Source organism: Panthera uncia, chromosome D1 (genome assembly GCF_023721935.1).
Source record: "Panthera uncia isolate 11264 chromosome D1, Puncia_PCG_1.0, whole genome shotgun sequence".
NCBI classification, from domain to species: Eukaryota; Metazoa; Chordata; class Mammalia; order Carnivora; family Felidae; genus Panthera; species Panthera uncia.
Genome location: NC_064808.1, coordinates 27,259,103 through 27,282,856, shown reverse-complemented (window position 1 = coordinate 27,282,856; position 23,754 = coordinate 27,259,103). Strand labels below are relative to the sequence as shown.

Here is a 23,754-nt window from a genome sequence, read left to right as displayed (position 1 = left end):
TACCGTGGTTTAGAAATGGAAACATGGACCTCGAAATCCTGATTTGGCGGGGGAGGTAACAGGACTATCTGCCAGGTTGGGGCCTGCACTCCTGGCAGCAGGCATATACAGGACCGCTCAGTTTAGCTGGCCCCTCGTCATATCTACTTGTTGGGCCCTCCCCAACATTTGGGTTTGCGCCCTTGTTTCTAGTGGACCTCAGCCACCCAGGTTTCTTTCCAGCCTCTTGTGTTTGTACCAGACTCCAAGTTTGGGTAAGTGGGGATGAATTTGGTTTAAGAGCGCATCTTGGGGTTGAGGTCTAGGGCTGGGGTTCAGGCGCCCAGCTGGAAGTTGGGGAGCGGCAGCGCCTCGTTCCTTTCAATTCTCCATAACTGGAAGAAGAGAAAGGGAATTTTATCCTGAACATCTGTTGCTTGACAAAGAACTTCCCCGTCTTCCTAGGAGCCCGGAGTCCCCAGCCCAGTACGCCTGGGCCCGCCCCTCGCGACGAGATCGCGGGGAGGGGCCGAGGAGAAACCCGAGCCCCGCGCCCACCGCCCGGGCTGGCGACGTGGCTCGGCCTCCCCGGCCTCCCCCCCTCCCCGCAGCCCGGCGGCCAATGGGCGCGTTAGCCGGGCTGCCCGAAGCTTCCCTGCCCGCGGCCCGGGGCGCGCCCCTTCGCTCTGGCGCGGGGCGGGCCCGTCCCCTCCCCCGCCGCTGCCGCCGCCGCCGCCGCGCTGGGAGCCCCCACTCCCCAGTCGCCGTCCTCGTCGCTCGCTCCGTGCCTCCCCGCGGGCCGCTCTCCCGTTCTGACGATGGCGCGTGGCGGCCGTGACCGCCTCCTGGGGCTCGCCCTGGGGCTGCTGCTGGCGCTGGCGCTGGCGCCCGGGGCGCTGCGGGCCAAACCCACGGTGCGCAAGGAGCGCGTGGTGCGGCCCGACTCGGAGCTGGGCGAGCGGCCGGCCGAGGACAACCAGAGCTTCCAGTACGACCACGAGGCCTTCCTGGGCAAAGAGGACTCCAAGACCTTCGACCAGCTCACCTCGGAGGAGAGCAAGGAGAGGCTGGGGTGAGGCCGCGGTCCGGGCCGCGCTGGGGGGCGTCGCAGGTGCCCGCGGGGACACCCCGGCGGGAGCCACGCGGGACGCGCGCCGCAAAGCAAAGCGAAAGCGAAATCGGGCGCGCGGTCGGAGGGCGGGGTCCGGCGGGTGCTGCGGCGGCCGGGCTCGCGCTGAATTGCCCGCGGGCCGGGGACCAAAGCGTGGGGACAGCCGCCGCGCCCGGGCCGGGGTGGCTTCCCGCGGGGAGGCAGGAACGTGGCAGCGGCAGCGGGAGCCAGGGCGGCGAGGGCCCGCCCCCTCCCCTCGGTTGCATCAGAAGGGAGGGGAGAGTGGGTACAAAAGAAGAGTTTGTGCACAGTGGCCTTTTAGTGACATGAGTTCTTCCCCACCTTCCCAGTTTCCCTCTTCTCCCCCAATTCCCGGGGTGGAGGTTTTGTGACACTGCTAAGAAGGTCTGCAGGATGAACACAAATGGATCAAAGCTGAAGGAGCAGATGAAGGAGAGGGTAGATTCCTGGCGGGTGTTCTTGGGCCGCGGCAGGGGTGTTCTTGCCTTCTGCCTAATAGTAGAGATAGCAGAAGCAGGGATATACAAACCTTGGTGAGAAGATAGGGACATTAGGGGATAGGGAGTGGGAAGTGGGAATGGAAACCGGTCCCCCAGTTTCTCTTTCCAGCAGATGTCTGCGGAGGCACCCAGTCCTTTGGCAACTGAGGGCAAAAAGCTGGAGGGTGTGGTGGCAGATTGTGAATTTCACAGTTGAAGGCAGTTGAATCAGGAACCAAACCTGGAAAACAAAACTTAGGTACATCTCAGTGCACCCTCTCCGGGTCCCCTGGGGACACACTTGGTCATTGTGCAGAGGTATCTGGGAACCCTTCCATAGAGGAATCAGCAGCCATGGCCTGGTCCCAAGTGGAGGCTGGGCGGGGAGGGTCCCAGTAGCCCTGCCTACTGGGCACCAGGCCTCCTGGAACCTGCTTCCTGGGAGTGGAGGATCTTTCTGTCCTGATACATGAAAAAGAACAGCCATCCCTGTGCTGAAGGGGGCCACCAAAGGCCAATGTGGTTGGTTAAGATATGAGGCTAAATTATACCTATTGTGTGGGTGCACCATCTGCCCGCCCTGATAAAAAGATCTTTGGACTTCAAAGTCACCTCCAAACAATCACCTTTTATTTTGCCGAGAAGTACTTTTCTTGTTCAGGACTTCACAATGGAGGCCATTGATGAGTTCAATCTATTGTATTAGCTTTGAAGCACTTGGAAACTGATTTATTCTGGGACCCTGAGAGGCAGCACTGTCACCTACGAGGAGGAGGGGAGGTTTTGGGATTTGGAGTAGGGAACTCTACAGTTTGCAGTCCTAACAGCTTCCAGTTTAATGCCTTTACCATGACCATAAGCCTAGTGGTAAGAGCTAGTGCTGGTGAAGTTGCTCTGCATTTGGCCCTGGTAGGGACACCTTAACTTTGTTCATGTATTCATGCAACAAACATTTCCATGGCTATTGTGTGCCAGGCACCGTGTTAGATGCTTGGCAGATACAAAGATAAAATCTTATGCTCTAGGCCTCAAAGTACTTATAATTAAAAGTAGAGGAGGGGAGCCTGGGTGGCTCAGTCGGTTAAGCAGCCGACTTGGGCTCAGGTCATGATCTCGCGCTTCGTGAGTTTCAGCCCTGCGTCGGGCTCTGTGCTGACAGCTCGGAGCCTGGAGCCTGCTTCGGACTCTGTCTCCCTCTCTCTCTGCCCCTCCCCCGCTCACGCTCTGTCTCTCTTTCCTTCAAAAATAAACATTAAAAAAAATTTTTTTTAATAAATAAATAAAAGTAGAGGAGAGAAACACAAGCAGACACTAATGTGTAATTGCTATGATGGCGGCAGGTAAAAACCACAGTGACCATACTCGGGAAAAGGAGCCCCTAGGGCTTCAGGTTGGAGAGCCGGGTTTAGGGGTTTGGGGACGTCACCTGATCAGAGATTGCGGGATGGCTCAGAGGTCGCCAGGTGCACAAGCAGAGGAAGGCATTCCTGAAGACAGCCTGCTTATAAAAGTTTTGAAACCTGTCCTGGGGGATGAAGGCTGTTGGGACAGTAAAGGGACAGGGCAGAAGTGGGAGGTGGGAGGGGACCTAAGAGCAGAGCAGGAAGGATCTCTTTGAGGTAGAGATTAGGTGTTATCCTGTACGTAATCAAAATGTCACCATCCCAAAAACTTGTTAGTAATGTCAGACAGGCAGGAGGACAGAGAACATAACTGAGGCACAGATGGAGAGACCAGGGGCAGGGGAGTGGCCACGAGTGCCTTAACCAGGCACAGCTAGTCCTGAGGGCAGGAGACTGTGAATCCAGGCACGTGGGAAGGAGAACAGTCAGTGCTTGCTCTGGACTTAACGTGGGGTGGGGAAGTGGTCTCTGGGGAGACATCTGGTCTCTGGCCTGAGCTACCAGGGAGGCAGTGGACAGACACTCACCTGTAAGGTAAATCCAGGCTAGAAGGTGGGTGGAAGGTTGGGACGTAATGGAACGTGAAAAGCCACCTTTCTGCCCACAGCTCCTGGTGCAGCAGTCCCCTCTGCCCCCCCCCCCCCGCGCCCCCAGGCTTGGGCTGGATCCAGGCAGTCACCACCTGACCTTAGATTCTGAAAATGTGACAGTTCTAGGGCTTCTGGAGACTTGCAGAGCGGAGGCCCACAGGCCACACGCAGTCACAAACATGCTATGAGTTCTTAGAAAAAATGTAAATTACTTGCCCACATTTAAACTGAGCGATTTCACATACAGACACTGATTTCTGGTTTCTCTTGACACCGTGGACTTCTATTCCCATGTGGCATTTATCGTCTGGAGCAGAGATGGGCATCTCCAGGTTGCCCGAGGCTCCACCTGGAGTCTTGGCTCACTTCTGTTACTTCTGTTACCTGCTGGGTGTTTGCTGAGTTCTCCATCCACCTGTGATCTAGATTGCGGCCCTTAGTGAGGCTGGGCACACATTCTCTCCTGTATTCCCCACAACATCCCTTGTAAAGCAGGTGTTCCAATTTATAGTCAGGCAAACTGAGATCCAGAAAGGCTGTGAATCCCTAGAAGGAAGCCCGAGGACACTTGAGGCTTAGTCTGTTAGCTCTGGGACCTGTTAAGATGGCAAATGAGGGGACACAGGAAAGCTGTTCGTAGCACTCACACTTTCCTGAGAAAGAGGGAAACGGGTTCCCCAGATTCAGGTAGGAGACAGTAACTTTATACGTACTAATAAATTCCTTCCCCATTTCTAATTAATGAAAGAGTGTCAGTTAGAACTTCTGTTGACAGTAAGAAAGTTTTCCCGCTGAGTTGATAGACTGCAGCTCTAAGCAAAGAAATAAATCCCTAAGTATCCTGGCTGACCATATCCCAGGTAAATCGACTACTGGAACTTTCTTGAGCATTGGAAATGGCTTGTGGGTGTCCTTGAAGTTCCCCACAGGGACTGCATCTCTAGCTTGGGACCCTCTGGCCTAGAGATGGACACTGGTGAGTTCCCGGCCTGAAGTTTACTTTGGACCAGGGTTTGGGGGTACCTCAGTAGAGTCCAGCGGGCAGTTGCTGGACCCCGGGCTAGCTGTGGAGCAGGAGACCCCCCCTGGACATAGGCATCTTCACCCAAAGGGCAGGGTGTAGGCTCCTGTAGCTGGCTCAGCTGGTCAGGCTTCTTGAATAGTTTTCATGATGTGAAGGCTCTTTCATCCCTGACGTTTTATGCTTTGGCCAACAAGATCTGGTCTTCTAAGTGTCGAGTATGAGTCCAAAGTGGTGATATTTTAAAAAAGAAGAAGAAGAAGAAGAAGAAAAAGAAAAGAACTCACTTATCTTCTGGTTTACCTAGAATTTTCCTTTTTTTCAAATTTTATTTTATTTTATTTTATTTTGCATTAGACCTAGTGCCAGAAGACATGGGTTCTTACCCTGTCATACTAAATACTAGCTGTGTGATCTTGGAAAAGTCGTCTCATTTCTCTCAGCCTCTGTTTCCATCACTGTAACACAAGGGAGTTGGACTGCATCTGGAGAAGACTGTTGGGTTTCATCTCACAATCAACTCTGATCGATTGGTGGTGTCCACCTGCACAGTGCTGTGTTGAGAAGGATTCAGAGGCACGCCTGGGTTTATCAGGACAGAGGGCGTGGTCCGCTGGTAGTATCTGCCATTGGCAATGAGGGGAGGACGCATATTACCCTCAGAAAAGATGAACTTTAAGATCCTTTCCAGCACAATTGGATCATTGCTTTTATTTCACTTGCTTATGCATTTTAGATTCTGTGGTGTTTGATCTTTTTCTGGATCAGGATCACACAAGCCTTGACAATAGCCTTGTGGGTTGTTTTTTTTTTTTTTTAAACTACAGGAAGATTGTTGACCGAATTGACAATGATGGGGATGGCTTTGTTACTACTGAGGAGCTGAAAACTTGGATCAAGCGAGTGCAGAGAAGATACATCTACGATAATGTCGCTAAAGTCTGGAAGGATTATGATCGGGACAAAGATGATAAAATTTCCTGGGAAGAATACAAACAAGCCACCTATGGTTACTACCTAGGTAAGAGGTGCTGCCTGAGCATTTGCACAGCTGGGGCCCATATAACAAGCTCCTTGCGGGAGCCTCTCCTCTCTCAACACATCTACTGCCTCCGGGAGATGTCACAACCCCCTAAGTAGAGCCTGCTTGTATAACATCCTCCTCTGCTTACTAAGAATGTACAGAGATCCTTACCCTGAGTGAAGCTGTGGGTGGTGAGTAGCGGGAGGGGGCCCGGGTCCAATAAAAAGTGACTTAGGTTGCTGCCCAATCTGAGCTTACAATCTCAGAGGTACAAAGAACAAAGAGAACAGAGCAGAGATGAAGTGTGCCTGTGCTACAGTCTCAAAATGCTGCCAAGTTTCAGACAGCAAGGACCGAGTGAGCTGAAGCAGTCAGGGAAGTTTTCCTGGTGGAGGGTGGTCTGGGAGCTGGGCCTTGAAAAATGGATATATATTTGGAGAGATAGAGGCAAGTGGGGAAGGTGGGTCCATTGGAGGAGCAAAGGTGCAGCAGTGAATTCAGCAGTGGGTAGGGTTTGGATGTAAGACATGCTTGTTTGTGAAGGTAGAGGAATGTGTGCAAAGCGTAGAGTGCAGCCCCACTGGGTACGTGGTAGAGAGAGCTAGGAGATAAGTCTGAGGAGAGCTGGTGGAGCACACACTCGTGGTTACATTAAGGGAGATTATGAAGGCCAGACAGAAACGTCTAGATAGAATGTTGCAGGTACTAGGGAGCCTGTGCGTGTTCTAGGTCAAAGAATGATATTATGAAAGCAGAGTTCTGCGAAGAAAAGTAGGACATTAGTATGGCCTCAAGCCAGCACTCCTAACCACTTGCTATAATGCCCCCAATAAGCCGTTGGGGCCTGGATTATAGGAGGGATGAAGGGACAGATGCTAAAGGTAAAATGCTTCAAAGAACTCAATTGGTCAGGACCTTTTTTGTCCTGTGTGTACCATTTGGGCATGAAGGATGACTGATCTGGAAGGAAATGCTTTCCTTAGCAGCCCAGTTTAAATGTTTCTGCACACATCTTGCAGGAAACCCTGAAGAGTTTCAAGATCCTTTAGATCATAACACCTTTAAAAAGATGCTGCCACGTGATGAGAGAAGGTTCAAGGCTGCAGACCTCGATGGTGACCAGATAGCCACTCGGGAGGAGTTCACCGCCTTTTTGCACCCTGAGGAGTTTGAGCATATGAAGGAAATTGTGGTTTTGGTAAGATAAAGAGCCCGGACTGGGAAAAGACCAGAGCGAAATCTGAACCAAAGTCTTGTCCCTTCTTCTAAAGAAAGAGCATTCTTCATTCAACCTGCGGGGAATTGGAGAAGAACTCTGAAGTAGAATACAATGGAATACTTGTCTACCACTGTGAGTCAGGGCAGGCTAGCTGCTGTAACAAACAGCCCCAATCCTAGCCATGTAAAACAGAGCCTATTTTTGCTTATACCAAGTCCAGTGCAGATGGCCTGAGTCAGGTGGGTCTTCCGGGCACTTCTCCAAGTACTTTCAGGCTGCTTACATCTTACACTCTGCCATCTTGTGGCTTCAAGGTCATCCTGGCAACAACCAGCTGGGAGACAAAGGAAAAGATAGGGAATGAGGAGAAGGCAACAGTCTACCCTTACTGTTCTGGCCAGGAAAGGAATCATCTTCCCTTTTACCTTCCACGGACTGCTTCTAGATATGACAAGGCAGGGAAATACAGATGTGTGCCCGAAAAGAGCAGAAGGGTTTTGTGAGCAACAAGCTAGTCTCTGTCCATTTTGCACCCTTGAAGGAACTGGGAAAAGACTCTGAAATGGAATGCATGATTGTTAAGACATATAGAAACTTAAAATAAAACTGTAGCTGGAAGGACACTCCTCTTCGGGTTGGGTCTTTGGAGGATGAATGAGTCTGACCCTAGGCTTTGAGAGATGCTTATAAGGCCTCTGAGTGTAGTTGCTTTCCATAGTGGCTGGCAGGGTCCCAAATGTCTTCATTTGCCATGACAGTAAAATAAATGCTATCATCTCTTTCCTGGGCAGATATGCCAGGCCAGTTCTGACTGCTTTGATGCTGGGGAACAAGTGGCTAAAGTTTTTGTTCATAATCAGCTCTGGACTATATTTTAGTTTTCCAGCTGGTAGATGGGATCCACTCTTGCTTTATTCTTCCTTCTCATGACCACCAAGACACTAAGGACTGGGCAGTGGCTCTAAGAAACATTTCTTTTTACCATCCAACATCCACTTAGCCACACCTAACTTGCCAGAGGCAGATGAAGATTAGGGAATTGTCCACAAGAAGATTATGTGCCTCTGGATTGACGCTCTGCTCTTGGGTGGCTATTTTCTTTAACCCAGGATATGCCTGTGAGTTGCTGTGACAATGGACAGTAAATTCATTTAATTACTCACCCTAGCAATAAACCTAATTAAGAAGTCTAATGGACTAAACATAGAACATATACATTCAAAAGTCAGATACACTTTTATTTTTTAGTTGCTCACTGTTTCGTATTTTTATGACACCAACCCAGTCTTCATAGTCCAGTTAGCACTGGAATCTATTTTTTTGTGATTGTCTAGGCTGGTGGTTCCCGAGCTGGGTTCCTCACAGGTACCGCCGAGGGATGATTTGGCTGGATGATGGAGATAGTTGGCTTGGCATGGCTTCTTGATAAAATCAGAGTCCCTCTGGGCTTATACGTACATTTTCATGTGAAGAGAGTGTTGTGCTGTTACAATTATGGGATGGGGGAGGAGGAACCAAAGCCACTGCCTATTGTTTTACAGATAAGAAACTTAACACCTGGGGAGGAAAAGAGATGAGCCAAAAGTTTCCAAGCATTTTCGGCCAGAAAAGCCAGAGAAAGGAGGACAGTAGGTAGAATTCTCAGACTTACGTAGAGCACATAGCCATCTTGCATTCTCTGTTCCCCTCTGCTTCCTAGGAAACTCTGGAGGACATCGACAAGAATGGGGATGGGTTTCTGGATCAGGACGAGTATATTGGTGAGTGTGGCCTGGGGTCTTGTTCTTCTGTCCCAACTGGGCAACATTCTTCCACCTACATGTCTAGCTGCTTTGGTCAGACGTCTCTTTTAGCAACAGCTGCAAGCCTGAAGTTGCCATTGTTGTGCCTTCCCACTGGGGAGGGCCTTGTCATACCAGTCCCTAGTGGTACAATCTCAGGGAGGCATTTATGAGACTTCACACAGCGGCCAAGAGCGGGCCCACGGCTCTGAGAGGTGCCCTCCTCCACACTGTGTAGTTTTACCTTTGCAGAGTGAACGTGGGGATCCAACAGATTTACAGTTAGGCTAGAGCAGACTGACCCTGAAGGACCCTGAAGTCACACTGTGGGTCAGTCTGTGGGATCTAAAAGCACTAAGTAGATGGAGCTGTGTTGAACACCCAGGCATCTGCAGAAAGGTGCCCCTTCTTAAAGAGGTACATCCTTTTACGGAGCGCACGGTTGCCCCTTGATTAGCCATTGTGTGCCTCTGGGTTTTGGTCCTTTGATTGGGAGTACCGAACCTAGCATTTTGTTCTGATGGGCTCCCCTTCAAGCATCAGGAAGTGTGTTGTCAGGGGCCCAAGCACTGGTGGAGTGGGGCTCTGATTAATGCCCTCGGGTCAGAAGTCACCTGGCTGGCTAGAGCCCTCCCGAGCAGCCTGTAGGTCTCCAGGCATAAAGGACTGGGGCAGGCAACATGGCAGCTTCCACTCGACCCTTGTCACTGCCACTTCAGGGCTCTGCTACTTGGTTCCAACAGCAGGCTGCCTTGTGGTGGTGGCTCTTCTCCCGAGTGTCAATAAAGTAAAGGCTGGAAAATCATTTGAGGGATGGGATGCATATCATTTTTGTACTCCTATTTAATAGAGGCAGTTAATTATCTTTCAGCATAAAACAGGAGCCCGAGTCACCATCAGTCTCTAGTCTGTGGTTGTATCACTTTGCCACCCCAGGCACAGGAACAAGTGCCTTCGGTAATGGAGAGCAAAGTTTCTTCTAATCATTAGAAATTATATCTGATCTGCAGGACTGAACGCCGTTCTTCGTCGGCCTGTGGTAACAGACAGGTGGCTCTCACTACAGTAATTAAAGTGATCTCGGTGGCTCTACCTTTGTGGGATGACACATGCTGACAGGCTACTCGTCCGTGCAAGCCGCAGAGCCGTCCTCCGGCCCGGTGCATGCGCAAGGGACAGTTCAGAGCTGCGGACGCCTCACCTTGACAGTGGTGATGGAATTAGACAGAAAAGGCTGACGGATTGAAACAAGCAATGTAGCACTTTTGATTAAAAGTGTGTGCTCTTCCTGGCCCTCCTGAACTCGGCATTGAAACGGTGCAAAGTCAGGGGCAAAACTCCCAGTGGCTTTGCCTAAAAGAAACATTCCGTTCTTCACACTGGGCAGGGAGGGAGGTGGGGGGCATTGTGCTGGAAAATCCAGTTCTGAGCAGCTCGCAGTCAGAGAGGCCTGACGTGTGGACTTGTCCTGCAAGTGACTTCACTGATGGAGAAGCCTTCTTTTCAGGTGGGAGGGAGTGGAAAACCGGTGGTGATGTGGTGCACTGGGAACAACAGCCCTGCACTTGGGAGCCCTGGCTTCTCCACTTACTAGCTGTGTGACCCAGTGGGAGTCACGTAATCATGAGAAGCCTCAGCTTCCTCATCCATAAAATGGGAATACATAGCACCCAGGCTTGTAGGATTAGACGATGCCCAAGTTAGCTAATAAATGTGACAGCTCTTTCTCAAAAACACTCTGCAGATTTCCAGTGTGGGTCCAACGTGTGCTGAAACAAGAGTCTTCCTTCTCTTTTCCCTTGATTCACTACCTGCTCTCTCTACCTCCTGACATTTCCAACTTGGGTTTCCATTAAAGAGAAAACTGCCCACAGAGTAGCTGTGTTGTCCAAGAAGATCTAGTGACTTAGCAAACAATGCATATGAACATTGCCTTCTTTTTTCTTTCCCTGCCATTTTGTATAATAAGGATAATAATCCATCGTATATAATTGTTATAAGGGTGAAATAAAATGATCTATGCAAAAGCCCCTTGGGAATGATGTCAGCAACGATAGGAGTAAGCGGTAAAGGCCATGGGTTGGAAGCAGAGTGCTCCTGCTCCTACATTGTCTTGAGCTCATGCTAGCTGTGGGTCTTTGGAGTAAGGCTGTGCCTCAGTGTTTTCATCTATAAAGTGGGAATAATAACAATACCTACTTCATAAGATTGTTAAGAAAATTAAATGAAAAAAGTGTATGTAAAATATTTTTTATATAATACCTGGACTGTAGAAAGTGCTTGATGTTGGTTCTTATTGGTTTTTCACTTAGATAGTGCCAATTTGGGTTGTAGAGTGTATTTATAGAGAGTATCCTATGTAATCTTCATAATAACTCTGTGGTTTTTAAATATTACCTCCATGTTATAGACAATTTAGGACTCAGTCACTGAATTAAGTAACTTAATCCCAGTCACTGAACTCACTGGATTCATCTTCTGATTCCTAAACTCAGTTCTTTCTATTCTGCCAAGCAGCTTTCATAGTGGATAAATCATTCTGTCATTATCCCCAAGAAACTGCCCACGAGACTTCTGGGTTAGGTCTCTTGATTGGTCATCATCCTTCCAAAAACTCAGGAGGTCAGGTTTTCCTTGACTTACCTTCCCACTTGTCCTCGTAACTAAGAACAACCTTCCCTTCTAGCGGATATGTTTTCCCACGAGGAGAACGGCCCTGAGCCTGACTGGGTTGTGTCAGAACGGGAGCAGTTTAATGAGTTCCGGGATCTGAACAAGGATGGGAAGTTGGACAAAGATGAGATTCGCCACTGGATCCTCCCTCAGGACTATGACCATGCTCAGGCCGAGGCCAGGCACCTGGTGTATGAGTCAGACAAAAACAAGGTATTTCACGTTGTTCTGGAATCGTTCCTTGAAGGGAGACAGTTTACATAAGATTGGTTCTGTTTGCTTCTTTAGTGATAGCATTTGGCCCGTGGCCCATGCAGCCGTGTCATTCTTGACCTACATTACAGACTTGTAAACTTTAGCCAGACCTTGATTTTTAAAAAAAATTTTTTAATGTTTATTTATTTTTGAGAGAGAGAGAGAGAGAGAGTGAGTGGGGGAGGAGCAGAGAGAGAGGGAGACACAGAATCCAAAGCAGACTCCAGGCTCCAAGCTGTCAGCACAGAGCCGGACGCAGGGCTCAAACTCAGGAACTGTGAGATCAGTGACCTGAGCCAAAGTCAGACGCTTAACTGACTGAGCCACCCAGGCGCCCCTAGCCAAGACCTTGGTAACCCACGGTGAACTCAATTGGCCCAGACATTCCTGGATAGTCTGCTATGGACCACACACTTAATTCACTGCCATCTCCTAGGACTGCAGAACCAGTAACTTTGTTTGCTGTGGGCAGGGCAGGGATTTAAGAGATATACCCTGAGTTGCCCTAGGACAGGTTTGTTCATTCAGCCAGTCACTCAGCAGATAATTTATCAAACATCTGTCATTTATCAGACGCAAGGATGCCATCCCATTACATCCCAGGCATCTTCAAGCATGCGCTTACTGCTGGCTCTGATGCCCAGCACTTCAATACCTGTTGATAAATATCCAAGTAAACAAATAAGATTTAGAAAGAAGTCCTGTGTCTTCCAGTTGGATCACTGTTGCAAGTTCTTGGGACGCAGTAGAGTTTTGCAGTCAGGCTATAAAAGGGGAATGGAATTCTTTGCGGCCTGTTTGGGGAATGTCAGCACTGTGTGTAGACATAACTGGGTTCTAGCTTCTGAATTCCTCGAGGACTTGCCTGATGTATTTTAGCACAGCTTTTAAGCCAGGGGGCTGTTCCGGTTTAGTTTTTGCAGGGCAGTGTGATGGTGACTGCTGGAGGTAACTAGCAGCTTCTTCATTATGACCTGTAATATTTTAGATGTTGAAAACCCATGAAATAACATGAGCTTCATGCTGAACTATTACTCAGAGTTACCAGAGCTGCTGTCACAGAGGTCTTTTCCTCTCTCTTGCAGGATGAAAAGCTAACTAAAGAGGAGATATTAGACAACTGGAACATGTTTGTCGGAAGCCAAGCTACCAATTATGGGGAAGATCTCACAAAAAATCATGATGAACTTTGATACATACAGCAGACTATGGGAGGCTTTCTTTTCATGTCTGGGATGGTTGCTACAGTTGTCTCATTTACAAAAAAAGCAAATTTATAACCTCAGATTGGGGTTAAAATTGTTTTTCACTCAGTATTTACTGGAAAATCATTATTGCTATTCTTTCAGTGAGACTTCTCTCCAAACACATTAAAACCTGGGTAAATTGCTATGGGGATACTTGCTAAAACATGATTTTTTAGCTTTTTCCATTAAACGTAGACTAAAGGGGAAGAAAATTTGAAAGAGCCCCTATATTCAGAAGTTGGGTGGGTTAGGGGCAATATATGAAGCGACTGCTATGTTATTTTAACCGCACGTTTTTTGCATTTGCCACTGTTGAACGGCTGATGAGAGAAAGTTCTGATGAAACTACAGTGGTGTCCTCCTGTGTAGGCTTATTTCAGAGCACGTCTAATATTCCAGATTCTTTCTTCTTGACTTTGTACTCTGAGCTGTCACTGTAAATGGTATATAAAACCTCCGTGCATTTTTCTGCACGGACCTGCTAATGTGCACAACAAATCCCTATCTTTGTGCTTTTTGTTTTTACATTAAGAAGCAATCAAGAAAGATAATGTGAAAAAGAAAGGAATTTTAGAGGTAGGGAAAACATGAATGCCAGGCATTCAAAGAGCTATAGGAAAATGATAAACACTTTATTTTACTTGAGAACATTTTCTTGACATGTAAATGAGGTAGGTCTGATCTTTGAAAAATGAATAGAAATACCATCCATTTCCTCACTGATCACCAGTAGGAATGAGGCTGTGGGGTCCTGGGGAAGCGCAGCGTGCGGAGCTCGAGCTCTGGAACCCGCGCCGTCTGGTCCCCGTGAAGCTGCGACCCTTGGATCTGCCCCCCGGGACTATACACCGTGGAATGAGGACACGATGATGTTCCAGGCCATTGGCTGAACTGGTAGAAACAACTTTTACAGGTTGACATTTCACCTTGTAAGTAGCAAGTGAACAAAATAAAGGATCCCGCTGAGGATTTTCTACTGTGTCTGTGGTGTTTGACCTCACATGTTCTATTTGTGACATTCTTATTCATATTGAATTAACAGTGGGATGGGATTACATGAGGAAGATTATAAAGGTTCTGGGTTTTAATCCGATTGCTACAATGTTTGGCATATACTCATTATTTAATCAGTCCGTACGTCTTTCTCTGCTCGTAAGGGCATCTGCAAGTCATTATAAGTGTTAGGTCTCCCTGAGGTTACAAGGCTCTACAGGGTCCGGTTCCTTCCTGTCTCAGCATCTCCCTACCACTCTCCCCTGCACCTCCCATAATCAGCACCACTCACTTCCTGGTCTTTGCACACACCAAATTAATTCCCAGGTTAGGCCCTTTATACTTGCCCCCTCACCCTCAGATTCAGAACACCCCTCTCCCATGTCCTCAGGGAATTCAGCTGGTACATCCTAAATGGGGCCTTCCAGACTCCATCATTTATGGTGGTCACATCTGAGTCCCTGTTTATATTTTGTCTCATTTGCCCATCTTATTTTCTTCTCGGTACGTGTTACCATTTATGCCATTGTTTCCTAGGGTTGATGTACAAATGCCCACAAAGAGGGAGGCTTACAACAACAGAAACTTAGTTTCTCACAGTTCTAGAGGCCGGAGTCTGAAATGAAGGTGTCAGCAGGGCCATGCTCCCTCGAGGGGATATAGGGCAGAATCCTTCCTTGCTGCTTCCAGAGTCTAGTGGCCCCACATGCTCCTTGGTTGTGGCTGTATCACTCCAGTCTCTGCCTCCCATTTTATGGCCTTTTCTTCCTCTCTGTGTCTCTTCTGTGTGACTTGGAAAGTCACTTGTCGTTGGATTTAGTGACCACCTTGATAATCCAGGATGATCTTCTCTCAAGATCCTTACTTACATCTGCAAAGACCCATTTTCCCAAGGAAGATCACATTCACAGGTTCCGGGGGTTAGGAGGTAGACATAGTTTTTGGGGGGCCGCCTTCAGCCAACTGCACCATTTGATATGTTCTTGTTTGTACACCGTCTGTCTTCCGTGCGCTAGAATGTGAGAGCAATGGTCCGGTCCATCTTAGTTGCTGAATGAATGAGAGGTAGTTGGCTTTCGTCAAAGAGGATATTCTTCAGGGGGAAAAAAAATTGTGTAAATTATTTAAAAATTAGCTAACATTTGCTGAATGAGAAGTTCAGTAATTCGCCTGACTCCACTAAGTGGCAGGGCTAGAACTCAGATCCAGGTGTTCCTGGCTGCAAAATCTCCACTGGTGAGTGCTAAGTTTTACTGCTCCAACCTTTGATTCTGATATATGTTCCCTTTATTTCTTTGCTCACCCACGGTGTATGATTATATGGTCAGGAAATGAGAATAACTCCTCTTACCCAGAAATAAGCTGACACCTTTTTTTTTAAAGCAATGAAAACCTGTCTTTTGAAAAATGAGAAAATAATATCTTGTAACCTAATTAGAAGCATAACACTTGTAAAAGGTGCTAACATTATTTTTCCCCCAAAAGGGAATACTGGTTGATTTATTAAGTTATGCATAGTAAAATGTTAAATATATTTTGAGCACTAAATTTTTCCTTTCAAGTCGGTGCACATAAGAAGAGAACCCTCACAGAGACTAGTGCTTCTGGGGCTGAATTTAACACTATTTAAGGAAAGAAAACCTTAGCTAGGGGACATAACTGTTAACATGGTGATTTGTAAAGCCTTAGATTTCTAATAGGGTCTGACTGTTTCAAGGAAAACATATTTTGTTTCTAGGTAATATTTCAAGTTGGATTATGGACAAATGCTACAAAATTGATCTGTAATGGGAAATACTGTAATGTCACAAAGCATTATTTATATGCTTAATGTGACTGAAAGCATTAATTGCTAGGAGCCAAAATCTGTCCAAGCAAAACATGAACACACATTTCGTACCTCTTGTCTCTTATGTAGGTTTTTGAATGAATTCGAGTGTAACAAAAATGTGGTTAGAGCAGCAACATCTGAAGGTTTTCTTCACCTGCTTGGATTATTGTACTTGTTTCTTGTTAGCAAAGGCATGAATCGTATCTGCTTAGAGGTGCCCAGCAAATCGTAGCTGCATGGCTACCTGTTAGCCACCCAGGCAAAAACATCTTGTGGAGTTAAGTTGTGAATGGCCGACTGGATGTTTTTAAGTCTTTCTAGACGGATTTTGTTACCTTTATGATAAAATCCGGCTTCCTCCAAGTATACACAGCTAAGATTTGCCTCTCTCTGGAGTCTTAAAACAAGTTCTAGTGCTAGAATTTCCCACTAAAAACCAGTGAGGGCGGTAATGTTCGCTGCTTTGGCTCAAACTAGGTATTAAAAATTTGAGCCGTGGAAAGACTTTCATTAGAACTTATCAACTCCTGGATTTACACTAACGTGGAGCTATTTCCACAGAACCTATGTGCACTCTCAATTCTGGTCAGTTCCAGAGTCCGAGGCTGGCTAAACACACCCTAGGAATGATGCGTCCCACCATCCCATGTGTTTTCAGTACCTCTGTCATTTTTCTCCCATAAAATGGAAAACAGCGTGCAAGTCCCCACGGAGGCACAGGAAAGAACGGGAGTGTGAGGACTGGCTACTCTCCTATCGTGGAGGTGCTTGTATAGCGGAAGCACATAAGCATTTCTTTTCTCCTACACTAATAGCTGTGTGCCAGCCACTGTGTCAAGTTCTTACATACATTTCTCCTGGAACCCTCGCAACAACCTGTGAGGCTGGTACTTGTAAGAAAGAGGGATAAGCCTCGTTATGCTGCGGTTAACAAACAACCCTGCCGTCTCAGCGGCTTAAAGCAACACAGGTTTAATTGTTTCTTTTGCAAAGTCCACTCTAGGCCAATGGTGCACGGCGGCTGTGGTGTGGGGGCACCGCAGTGTGAGAGTCAAACACAGGCAAGCAAACGTGGTGACTCCTGACAGTACCCCAGGTCAGATCACGTTCTTCTAGAAGTGGCAGAGCCAGGATACACATCCAGGCTTCTCTAATGGGGGGCCTGCCCTCTTAATCACCCCACCATGTTGCCCTCCATTAAAGTGCCTCTTGGTGAATATGCCACTAATTTTAAAAACTGGTGGCAATGAATGGTGTCACTTGAAAATTCAGGACCCCTGGGATGAGAGGCAGAGTTGGCGGCAAGGAAAGACAGGTCTAAAGCCTTGGCTGGATTGAATTCTAGCTCTGTACCCAGAAGTTCTATGATCTCGGCCAAGTCACCTTCCTCCTGAAAAGCCTGTTTTGACTGCACAACATGGACAATAATGACAACAACAATAATACCCAGCTCTCAGAGTAATCACAAAGATGAGGTGCAATAATGTACATGCCAGAACCACATGGACACTGAAAATTTTTCCTAACAACCTTTCTGAGCTGGTCAAATGTTAGTGGTCAGAGACGTCATGCCTACAGACGCTGGTTAATAGTCTCTCCTTCTTGTGTGAAGTGTTCCTAAAGCCTCAAGATCCATCTACTACTGGAGGAAACTGGATCAAATGACAAAGGAATCACATTCAGCACTGTTTTCATCATGGTGAGGGAGTTCCAAAGCTCTGTGTATGTGGCAAAGATTTGGAACTTACTTCAAAAGCAGATCAAAAGAGGGGCGCCTGGGTGGCTCAGTCGGTTAAGTGTCTGACTTTGGCTCAGGTCATGATCTCTCTGCCTGTGAGTTGGAGCCCCGTGTGGGGTTCTGTGCTGACGGCTCAGAGCCTGGAGGCTGCTTCGGATTCTGTTTCTCTCTCTCTCTCTCTGCCCCTCCCTTGCTCATGCTCTGTCTCTCTAAAATAAAATAAAATTAAATTAAATTAAAGTAAATTAAAAAGCAGATCAAAAGAGTCTGCACATTCATAAAAAACCTCCAGGGACCCAACTAAAAAAGGTCACACGGGGTCATGTTTTCAGATGGGGAAACTGAAGCTCAGAAAGATTAAGCTTGTAGCTTGCCCTTCCTCGGGACTGAGACAGAGGTTAGACTAGAACCTCTCTCTCCCCTTACTCCAGCTGTTCACTTTAAAGCCTCAACGATTTCATCTGAAAAATGGTGATAATAATCCCAACCTTCTAGAAGAGGAATAAAGGATTGGTCAAGGAAATGCCTGTAAAGCACTTTGTGAAGGCAGTGCTCCCTCAGTAAATGGTAACCACGTTTATTGTTACACCTAAGTAGAGTCCTTTCGGCATCAAACATTGTATTTATTTGTGGTTACTTTTAGGCTTCAACCATGGCATTAGTGAAGGAGGTTGTGTTTTTATCAGAACATCGTCAGAGGCTTGTTTGCTGTTTTAAATATACAAAAGAAAGGTGTTGTTGTTTTATAAAGGTCACATCTTTAAAAAAAAAAAAAAGATGTCACATGATTATTAACTGTAAGAAGCTGAGGAGATTTATCAGATCAGTGATCCCAAACCAGGGAAGTATGTGGCTGTGCTGCTAAGATACTGGTGATAAAGCTGTACATAGAAAGCACAGCCGGGTGACTGAGAGTCCGCTGGACCCCCCACTGGAGGACACTCGGCCAATTACTCCCACTCGCAAACTTCCTTTTCCTCTTCTGAAAAAGGCAGTGAGAGTGGTACCTGCCCCATTGAGTGGCTGAGAGGGCTCAGGGAGACTCTGTAAAGCCCTCTGCCTCTGGCCGGACACAAGCAGATGCTTGATCAGTGAAGCCAGGTGACGCTTGTTATAAAAGCTTGTAAGAAGCTGACAGTCATTTCAAGGGTTAAAAAATATGCTAAGGAATCAAAAGAAATCGTCTAGAGAATAATCTGAACTTTATTTTCTGACAGGCAACGTCCTACCTACAGACGATTCACACTGAAGCTGGGCTCACTAGCCTCAGAAGGCCCCTCCTGAAGTCTTCTGGAAGGTCCGTTGGCTTGCGGGGGGCTGGATTCACAAAGACATGGACGGAAGACCCGTTAGTACAGGCCAAAGAGTCAAAATGGACCAGCTTGGGGTGGCCAGAGAAAAAACCATCCCTGAGGTCCCAGTGATTTACAGAAGGCAGCTCCTTGGTGGCCTTAGGTGGAAACAGAGCAAGGTGGTAATACACACTGGAGTGACCCACTTTCTCCACAGCCAAAGCAGCCACCGGGACCTGAGGAAAGCTGATGGGTTTGTGGGAAGTGCACTGATTGGTCACCATGAACCCCACCATGGGGGACGTGAGCAAGCTGGTTCTCAGGCCGCAGTATCTAGAAGGTTGAATCACAACGCTTATTCCGGGGCACTAGGACCCTCTCTCCCAGCCCAAGGATGTGTGTTTCAGAGTAAAGGGCTCTAGCGTCAAAGGGCCACCACTGGCTAGCTGTGTTACCCGGCCAAGCTATTTCACTTTGCACCTCAATTTACCCAACACGAGAAAGTTCATAACCGTAATACCAACCCCATGGGCTAACAGGGAGAATTAATGATGTGTGCCATTTAACACAGTGTGCCATTTAATACACGAACAGTTCCTGGACCTAGTAAGCTCTCATTAAACATGAGGTATTATTAGCATTATCATTTCCATCTTATCCTTAATTCTGATTGTGAATAGCCAAGTACTTTTGTGTTAAATTGAGAGAGAAAACTCATTTGTTATAGTTACTGTGTCTCTTATCTCTGCTATTAGATTATAATCTCTTCAAAGGACAGTGGTTGTGTCTTGTTTATTTTCTAAGTTTGTTGACTAGAAATGAGGTTGCATTTGAGATAGATTTGGTGGTTGAACAGAATGGGAAATAAAAGCATAATGCTGAGTTACAGTCCCCCCACCTCCACCCCCTGTCACCTCAGAGGCCTATTTACGACCTAAACATTTTCACTGCACTTACTGTCTTCTTTCCTTGAGAGAATTAACATTGAACATGAGAATTCATTGTAAGGGAACAATCAGGGGTTGTATAAAGGCTTGACTACAAAGTCGCTCACTGAATCCCTGTTCACAGAAAGAAGCTACCAGTCTCCACCCAAGGAGGGCACGGTGAGTGCCTGTGTCCAGCCCCCCTGGGCACCTGATGATGTCACCCATTGTGACATTAGATAACGTTCATTTGCTGACATGGAAAACTGTTCCGTGAGAAAGATCAGGTTACAGAACAGTATGTACCATTTGATCTCATTGGCTGTACAAGACCTATCACTGGATGTACTTATTGCTTAGAAAAAACTTTGAAAGGATAGACTCCAAAATGTTTCCAGGAGTCCTGTAGCTGTGGAATTTTGGATAACTTTTTCCTTCTTTTTGTTTGTATGAATTCCCCAGAATGAACATGATTTCCCTTTGAAATAAGAAAAAAAAAATTATTTAAAAAAATGTCTGAATATGGTTTGTTTTTTTTAAGCACTGGAGTGTTGAACAGCTTGGAGAAGCAAAACTCCTTCTGCCCATTAGGATCCTCCCCCCTGAATGCCTGAGTGGCTCAGTCGGTTAAGCGTAGGACTTCGGCTCAAGTCATGATCTCACAGTTCATGGGTTCAAGCCCCGTGTCGGGCTCTCTGCTGACAGCTCAGAGCCTGGAGCCTGCTGCAGATTCTGTGACTCCCTTTCTCTCTCTGCCCCTCCCCTGCTCATGCTCTGTCTCTCTCTGTGTCTCAGAAAATAAATAAACGTTAAAAAAAAAAAAAAAAGGATCATCCCCCTGGCTACCCTCGCAGAGGAGGCTTCCCCAAGAACACTGGAAAGGGAAACGGAAAACATGGAAAGAAAAGCCTTTGCCCTTCAGCGTGATTCCAAGATCCAGTGAAGATCTAATTCTTGCATTTTCATTCCCATGCTTCTTTCTTGCTATTGCTTTCCTATTTCTCTGCTGACATTTTCATTCTTTTAGGACACGGACAGTAAAGAAACAGTGCCTCTTCCCACGGGGAGAGCAGTATTTCGTGAGCTCCCTGTACCTCCAAACCCAGCCACCATACTTTAAATAACTGAAATGCAGAGGTACTCTGAAACAAGGTCATCTATGGGCACCTGGTCACCAGGGCTGTGCTGGGGGGTTTACATTTTATATTCAGTCTCCGAAACAACCCTGTAAGGCAGGTCTCATTTTCCCCATTTTACAAGAAAGAAAGTCAAGTGGAGAAGCTAAATAAATTTCCCAAAGGCATGTGTGCAGTAAGTGGTGGCTGGGGCCCAAACTTCAGGCTCTGTCAGGCCAAAATGCACACTTTCTCCTCCATGCTGGCTTACTAAGGTGGTAAAGCCAAAATCTACTTTTGAGTCCAGTGCATGAATTGCATATTTTAAGTGTTTCTATGACTTTAAGCATTACGTTTTCTTGGGGTGCCTGGGTGGCTCAAATGGTTAAGTGTCCCACTTTGGCTCAGGTCACGATCTCGCAGTTCTTGGGTTCGAGCCCCGCATCAGGCTCTCTGCTGACAGCTCAGAGGTGGGAGCCTGCTTCAGATTCTGTGTCTCCCTCTCTCTCTGCCCCTCCCCAGTTCTCTCTCTCCCTCTCTCAAAAATCAATAAACATTGAAACAAAAAATGAATTACATTTTCTTTAAGTGTTTGTCATGAGTCAGCTTTATCATGTTTGGACAACAGAGCTCCTGTTTATAAGTTCATAACCTAAGCTGATTTGGTTGGTGGTAACAACCAAATTTTTCTATTATTACTAGGTGAAATTTATCAGTGTTTATATATTACTAGGTGAAATTTATCAGTGTTTATATACATGTACATACTCTAAAAAGTCAAGTTGTTGCTCAAGACTTATTCCAAAAAGTAGTTCTCTGACTGGTTATGCTCTGGGTGATAGTCCACGTCCAGAAGTTCTTAGAATGAATTCATTCTTTCAGCAACCCCCACAGCACATCTACTGTTTGTCAGGTCCCTGAGGATAGGACACTGAAGAAGAGAACTAGCCCTGTAAGTTCTCGATGTCAGGAGACTGGGGTGGGGGATGGGACGTGGCAAGCTTCATCTTCCCTTTGGCAAGAAGGAGGTATCAGTTGTGTTCATTTCTGGGTCTCCTTCCATTCTTTCCTCCTTCTTTTTCTCTCCCTTTCTTCCTTTCCTTGGCACACACTGTGCGTTACTCTGCCCCAAGCATGTGCTAGGCATGCAAAGAGAGCAGTGAACAAGGCAGATGGTGACTGTCCCTGCACTCCCTCGTGCAGCCTGGGCCTAGAGAGGATGCGATCCTGATGCAGCAAGGGCTATGCCCAGGGCAGCGGGGGGCGGGGGTGGCTCTGCAAGCTCCTAGCAGGGGGCCTGATTTGATCTTGGTGTCAGGGAAGACTTTCTCAGGAAGTGACAGCTAGATGGGACATGAAGAACAATAGAAACAATTCAACTAAAGACTAAGGGGAATAAAAGGTGCCTGGGCAGCTCAGTCCATTAAGTGTCTGACGTCAGCTCAGGTCATGACCTCACAGTTCCTGAGTTCGAGCCCCACGTCAGGCTCTGAGCTGTCAGCACCTCACCTCACCTCACCCCCCACACTCTGTCTCTCTCTCTCTCTCTCAAAAATAAACATTTAAAAAATTAAAAAAAAAACACACACACACACAAAGAGTAAGGGTAAGAGTCCTCCAGGAGAAGGAATGGCATACGTAAGGGCCCAGAGGCCAGAGACAGTAGGGCACATCCAGAGACAACACAAGCCCCACATGGCCAGAACACAGACTGCCAGAGGAGGCTGGGGAGGAGGTCAGAGCCAGACTGGGGAGGATCCTGGGCCAATGGGAAGCCAATAAATGGGCTGTACACAAGGCAGAGGCAAGATCAAGTTCATTTAGTTAAATGAGTACTGTGACTTTGAATTGAGCAACGGGTTAGATGGAAGCAATAATGTCTGCAGGAGAATAATCAGGCAACTACCACAGTCCTGGCAGATGATGATGTTGGGGATGGAAGTCCCCTTGGGTTTGCCCAGTACGGGGCTCTCCAACACTGGTGTGTCTCAGAATGCCCTAGGGAGCCCCTGAAACATCCAGATCCCCAGTATCATCCCAGACTTCCCAAATCAATCTGCATCAAGCTAGGATGGTGACAGTGAGATGCAGCAAATGGAACGGAATCAAAAGAGATTTTGCACAAGATCTGATGACAAGTCAGGGTGAAGGAGACGAAAGGGCCCAGGATAGCTCCCAGTCTTGGGCACTTTCTGGTGATTTTATTTGTGGAAACAGGGACTGTGGAGAGGCTGGGGGTGAAGGGGAGGAAAGTACTGGGCTCTGTTTTGAATACTGTAGGTTGAGTTGAGGTGCCCACAAGACTCTGGGAGGAGGTGCACAGTAAGAATAATAATATCACTAATGTTTACTCGGCCCTGCACTACGTGCCAGGTCTCCCATTAAGTACACAACTGGATTCTGTCTCCACGAGGCATGTGGATATATGGGCCTGATGCTCAGAAGAGGTTCGGGCTGGAGACAGGAGCTGAGACACTGCATTAAATCTAAACTCAGGGTCTAGACAGGTAATGTAAAGGATTGAAGCTGGATGGGTGTAACACACTCGGGTGTGGTGGGCCTATGGTGAGCCAGAAAGTAAATACCCAGTCTGACCCCACATAAATTCAGACCTTAAAAAAGTACTGGGCAGACCAAATAAAATTGATGTGTGGCCAGACCAGATTTGTCTTTCTGGCCCCCAGTTTGCGTCCTCTGCGAGACATGGTAATTAAGCTGTGGGAGAGGGAGGGGTTGCCTAGGAGAGAACATACAACGGGGTAAACTCACACATGAAAAACTGGCTTTGGCTAAACTCCCATTTGGTTATTTCTTGGGGGGCAGCAAGAGACTGATGAAGTGTCTGATTCTGATGCTGCCTAATCACTGTGTGAGACGAATGCCTACTATGTGTGCTTCCGTATCCCTGACTGGGTAAACTTTAGAATACAGGGATATTGGGGATGGAAGTCCCCTTGGGTTTACCCAGTACAGGGCTCTCCAATGCTGGTGTGGCTCAGAATGTCCCAGGGAACCCGTGAAACATCCAGATCCCCAGTATTGTCCCGAATCAATCT

The 23,754-nt window shown here is 47.2% G+C and overlaps 1 protein-coding gene across 1 annotated transcript; it reads left to right on the top strand.

Annotated features, from left to right (window-relative positions):
- The first annotated feature begins 668 nt into the window (after positions 1-668).
- On the top strand, positions 669-13,784 carry RCN1 (reticulocalbin 1). Its single transcript, XM_049648734.1, has 6 exons — positions 669-1,051; positions 5,432-5,625; positions 6,648-6,826; positions 8,547-8,607; positions 11,315-11,514; positions 12,642-13,784. The coding sequence occupies exons 1-6, from the start codon at positions 798-800 to the stop codon at positions 12,747-12,749; spliced, it is 996 nt and encodes a 331-aa protein (XP_049504691.1). The 5' UTR covers positions 669-797; the 3' UTR covers positions 12,750-13,784.
- The last annotated feature ends 9,970 nt before the right edge of the window (positions 13,785-23,754 follow it).